The sequence below is a fragment of the Pinus tabuliformis genome, chromosome 1_1 (genome assembly GCF_031772625.1).
Source record: "Pinus tabuliformis cultivar Carrire ecotype Pingquan chromosome 1_1, CPIR1, whole genome shotgun sequence".
Taxonomy (NCBI): domain Eukaryota; kingdom Viridiplantae; phylum Streptophyta; class Pinopsida; order Pinales; family Pinaceae; genus Pinus; species Pinus tabuliformis.
Genome location: NC_142297.1, coordinates 320,460,301 through 320,465,925, shown reverse-complemented (window position 1 = coordinate 320,465,925; position 5,625 = coordinate 320,460,301). Strand labels below are relative to the sequence as shown.

Here is a 5,625-nt window from a genome sequence, read left to right as displayed (position 1 = left end):
TCCATCCTAGATAAGGAAGAGTGAATATCTATGAAATGCTCCTTTCGGTCATGAGAACAAAACATTTCATAAAATTCTTCATTTTTATGAACCTGCAAAACATCCAATTTTTCATTTAGAGAGCTAATAAAATCAACTTTAAAATTTTCAAATAACACATTGATTTCAGCTCTTATGTCTCCTGTTCTTGTAGCAGATTTGGAAAACAAAGAAAAAACATCTCTAGGATTCTTACCAGCCTTGGAGATTCCTCTTGAATACCTTATGCACAACTCACAAACATCATCATATGATAACTGAAAAACATCACCTTTTCCTATCAGATTTAAGATTTCTAAACATTCATCTTTGATTCCTTTAAGAAGGAGTGTTTTTAAGGTCTCTTTCTCCAAATGCTTATATTTTGATTTTTGAAGGTTGTAATGAAATCGATCTACATATTCCTCCAAACTTTCATCTTCCCCTTGTATCATACCGAAAATATCTTCATTGGATTTGCAATAGTCTTGGTACTTCTTCAAGAATATGTTCTCCATGTCCTCCCATGATTGGATGCAATTCCCACCTAGGCTCATGAACCATCGGAGAGCATAATATAAGATGTTCTTCATGTGTTTCTTCGAGGCTCCTTCTTCAAATGTTCCTGTCAATCGGTTAGTGAAATGGGTGGTGCTTATATCACCACTTGCGTGAGATCATGTGATTCATTTTTTTTTTAAATTTCTATCTTTTTCCTAATTATTCACACAAAAATTCAAACATCTATTTCTACTCTAGGTTCTTTAATAGTCCTGCTGGAAAGCGGACGGGGGAGCAGGGCTTTTACATGCTCTGTACGCAGGTTCTTACCTTCCGTTTTTAAGATCCAACTCTTCCCTAGCAGGCACTCATCAGATTCACACTACTCTTTAGAAATGGCTACACTCTCCCCGGCAACGGCGCCAAAATGTGGAGCGATAAAAATGTGTCTTTTGAACTCCTAATTACCTTCACATTAATTATCAACCCAGGGACGACTTTTTATTCCAAGAGTGTACTCAGTCTGAGGCGGCTATTTACTCGAGAGTAATGTTTTGCAGTATAGTGCTTAAAACCCAAAAGTAAATGAATGCTTGAAAAAGAAATCTAATTGGAACAACAAGAAACTGAAATGTTCTAAACTAAATCATTCATCCAAACAACCAACAATCGAGGATACAGTAGCAATAACTCATTCCTCTAGAAATTGATGGAAAAGGAAAATAGAGTATGGACCAAAGATCTGGGAGCTAAGCAGCAACTTGCTGACTCACCACAGCTTTAGACCTTCCCTCACACCAAAGTAGCAATTGCAAGGAAATGGAATGGCAGCAAGTAAAATGGAATAGCAAAAGGAAATAGAACAGCAGTAAATGAAACAGCAATTAAAAGAACTAAATCTCGCGAGTTAGAACTGAACTCTCATTCCGCAATCAAATAACAATCGGCAAAAGCAATTCCAATGAACCTTACTTTACGAGAAGATATTTACAAATGAATTATGGAACAACATTTATCATATATACACAACACACTTACTATTGTAATCTGATGATTCAAGAGAATATGATTATGTTCCAGATAGAATGATATTGCCTCCAGATTCCCACAAATAAGAATTCAGATAAATCCAATACAACAATATTCAATATGAAGGCTCTGTAACAGAAACAGTCGGTTTAAATAGTGAACATGTAATCAACTCCGAAAAGATTCATTACGCAACATAGAGTCACTTACATAAACTTCCTGAATGAAACCATTAATGAATTAGTCGTAACAGAGCATGGAACAACATATAACAAATACGTCAAATTACCAAACTATATAAACAATCCACACAGAAATCACAGTATAATGATACAGCAGCAATTGTAGAGATATGATACACAACAGCAGCAGCATACTCCACCAGAGGCTGGGCCCTTAGCTGCCAGCGGACGCTGCTGGGTTACTTCAGAAGGAAAAGAGTGAACAACAACGCCCAAATTATGTATTAATCATTAAATAGTGGAATCATTACAATAATGGAAGCTTTGAGACTTACAACATAAAACAATCCTTCCTTCCTCCTATCCTATCATGAATCCTTGCTTCTGAATCTCTAATTCAAATCATCAATTCGCCATCATTCGAATCCCCAAAGTCATCCTGAAGTCTCTCCCTCTCTGATCTTGGTTTTCATTTAAATAGAGAAAGATCAGAGAGCAGTTATAACATAGATAATTACAACATGATTTCTTTTACAAATTTGGGTTGATTCCAACCAGATGATCAACAAGAAAATATATTTTCTTTCATCTCTCAACAAAAGCAAGACGAATTTGGGTTTGCAGCTAAAGTTTGGAGGACGGCCGCAACTGCAAATCTGAGAAAATCGTGCTCAAAGAACCCTACGTTTCTCTCTATACAAGTTGAATTTGGGCAAACCATTCTATCTGAAATTTAATTGGGCCCGTTCTGGACAAAACCCATGTTCCGGATTTCTCAAATTCGTCTTCATTTGCTCAGAATCTCAACCGCAAAACTGTCACTCCTTAAACCAGCGAATTTCTGAGTTGGCAGATTTAAAAATCAAATCTTCAATCTGGAAGTTACCTTGGAGGCTAAAAATGGTGAATAATGTTATAACCAACTTATTAGAACTATCATTGATAAAATAATGCATAATCATCAATTTATTAGAAATAAAGGAGAATAAATAATATTCATCCATGAGAGCATAAATCATTTATAAAATGGATTTAAATGATAAATTATAACAAATGATATGATGAAGAATAGTGGAAATGGGTGGGATAAGTGTTACAAAGTGGTCATATTCATGGCCCAACATAATGCATAATAGTTAATATGTATACATACATCCAAAAGATATCCACACAGATTCAACAGGGGAAGTCATCGAATCTCAGCCCCGAATCCAATCAAACAATATCTCCATATGAAGCACCACTCTCTTGTCGCTGCCCTGTTGGTGTACACATCAAGAAAGGGTTTGGTTTTACACAGTGAAAGGGATCAAATATGACATAGTGGTGATACCAACCTGAGGTGTCTGGATCTAAATTTCGCTTGAATGCATGAGGTTGAGGTGAAGAAGGAGCAGAGTTGTAAGTCTTTCTATACAACCAAGTACAAACTGAAGAAATCATGATACATCCAACAAATATTGGCAGTATGATAATTGTCAATAGCAGTCCTTTGTTGATGTGATGAGATTCTTTGTCTATCTGCATTGGAGAACCTATGTCTGAACACAAAACCCATTTTGCAATCCTCAAAAGAACAAAGCGCAATGACTTCTCAGAACTTGTAGAAAGATGCAAACAAGCAATTCAAATTGAGAGACTTCAATTTCTAAAGAAATCTTACACAGGCTGTATTTTTTAGCATAAATATACTCTTCAAAAATTTAATGAAAACGCTGGCGTTGAAGCCCTTACCGGTTGGACTTTCTGGTTTAGTTGATGCATTTCAGATGCAAGATAACTTTATAGTAGACAAAACATGACAAAAGGTTCATTTTCATGTCAGGTGTCCAAGGTAAATGCATATTTTTATATGTAACCTCTTGCAAGACTAAAACGACATAGACATTGATTTTAACTTGTATCTGAACCAAAATTTAAAGCAGCAATTACTTTGGTTTTATTGAAGGCAATCAATTTGACCCTGCTACAGGTATGTATCTATTGTGGTATGTTTATACAAAATAAAGACAACTGGAAAATTTTGATTCTTTATGATTGGTTTCAAACTCAACTACAAACATCATTCAGCATTTTACTAGACACATGTTTGTTCTCTAAAATAAAACTCAAATTTATTGTGTATCTATAATGATCATGCATTGTAATTTGTTGTACTGTGGCCCGTAGATACTTTCAACACTCCAAGTAATACATCATTGTAAGTGGACTAATATTTTAATCTCTACTACACTATATATCACTATATATATGCGAACAATGAGAGAAATTCAAAATTGGATCTAATTTCTTTATTAGAGACTTACCATCAAGCATGTATTCTGAAGCTACATATCCCAATGTCCCTACTAGATCAATATTTGTGTTACCAGCACATCCTGCACTTGTTACTGCAAGACCAAAATCTGAAAGCTGCATCCATAGCCAGTGGTTAGAGAGCGGTGACTACAATACCATCTACTTAGGAAATGTTTCACTTTGGACCAAGTGTTTTAAAGAACATAAACCAAGATGGACAAATAAATCTATTTAGAAATTTCTCAAAGTATAATTCATGATAAGCAATAATAAATTAATACAAACAGCTGCACATGTCACGAAATTGATAGAAAAGAAAAACTGAAGTCCTACATGAAAATATTTTGACAAAAAAATAATTGATGCTTAAAATAGTTCATAAAGTAAAAAAAAATTCAGTAGGAAAGCAATGGAATTCCCATCTCACAGAATCTCCCATTGAATGCAATGCACATGCCATACATTTACAAAGGCTTTTGTCAATTACATTCTAGGAAACTTTCTTAATGCTTTACAAGAATCTTCCCAAATTAACCGATAAATATTACATAAGAAACATTCATTTCCAGGCAGATTTAATGGTATTACTATTTTTAACACTACAGTCAGTGTAAGTGGGAGATTGGAAAACCTTGCCCTCACATTGGAGTTGAAGCTTGCATCAAGAAGAATATTTGATGATTTGAAATCTCGGTGAATCACTGCAGGGTTGCAGTGCTCATGCAAGTGTTCTAGACCCTGTAAAAGAAAGAAAACCATGGTAAGCTTGAGCTCCCAGGTTGATAGAGGACCAAGTGAAAAAGTGATTTCAATTGGTAAAATCTAGTAGTAGGGAATCAAATTATCTGTGTTAGAACTACCTTGCTGAATCAAGGGCTATCTTCATCCGCAAAAACCATGTAAGTGCAGATCCGTGAGATGGTCCTGACAAGCAATCCAGCACAGTTTCTTAACAAAGCATAGCTGTGAAAGGCTGCTTACTCATGGCCTACTAGTTTATCCATGACGAATGGTAGTATCAAGTTTGTTTGAACAAATAAAAGGCTTCAAAACATAGGCAATATTGAACTTGCCCAGTGGTTGGAGAAAGCTACCATGTAATTGGTCTTCCAAAGAGCCATTCTGCATCAGATCGTATACTAAAAACCGTGTATGTTCATGAGTACAGAACCCAAGCAAAGAAACAAGGTTTGGATGTCGGATTTTGCTCATTAGCTCCACTTCATTCTGCAACCAATGACAATACCAACAGATGAAATCAGCAAAGCTTCTTCTAAGTTCTAAAATTATAGGGAGAATAAAAAAGCACAATGCAATATGTTAAATGTAGTGCATCACCAAATCCACAAAAGAAAAGACACTCAAAAGGGAAACTTTAGGGCACCCCCCCCAGAAAATGTCTTCACCAATATCTTCTTAAGTTTGAAGAAGCAGCCAGCTTCCAAAATAATACATGTAACGTTTTTATTACCTACATGAAATTCATGCTTAGCCTATCTACTACCCTCATCTAGCTTCTTCACAGCAGCAAAGGAATCATCATCAAACATTGCCTTGTATACACACCCAAATCCACCCTCTCCAAGTATGTTATTGC

The 5,625-nt window shown here is 35.5% G+C and overlaps 1 protein-coding gene across 1 annotated transcript; it reads right to left on the bottom strand.

Moving 5' to 3' along the window:
• Nucleotides 1-4,672: 4,672 nt before the first annotated feature.
• LOC149212837 (putative receptor-like protein kinase At1g80640) lies at nt 4,673-5,319 on the bottom strand. The gene is made up of 3 exons (XM_089390675.1): nt 5,123-5,319; nt 4,889-4,952; nt 4,673-4,766 (listed from the first exon to the last, which is right to left on the bottom strand). Exons 1-3 carry the CDS (start codon nt 5,238-5,240, stop codon nt 4,760-4,762), a joined length of 189 nt encoding a protein of 62 aa, XP_089246801.1. The 5' UTR covers nt 5,241-5,319; the 3' UTR covers nt 4,673-4,759.
• Nucleotides 5,320-5,625: the final 306 nt, after the last annotated feature.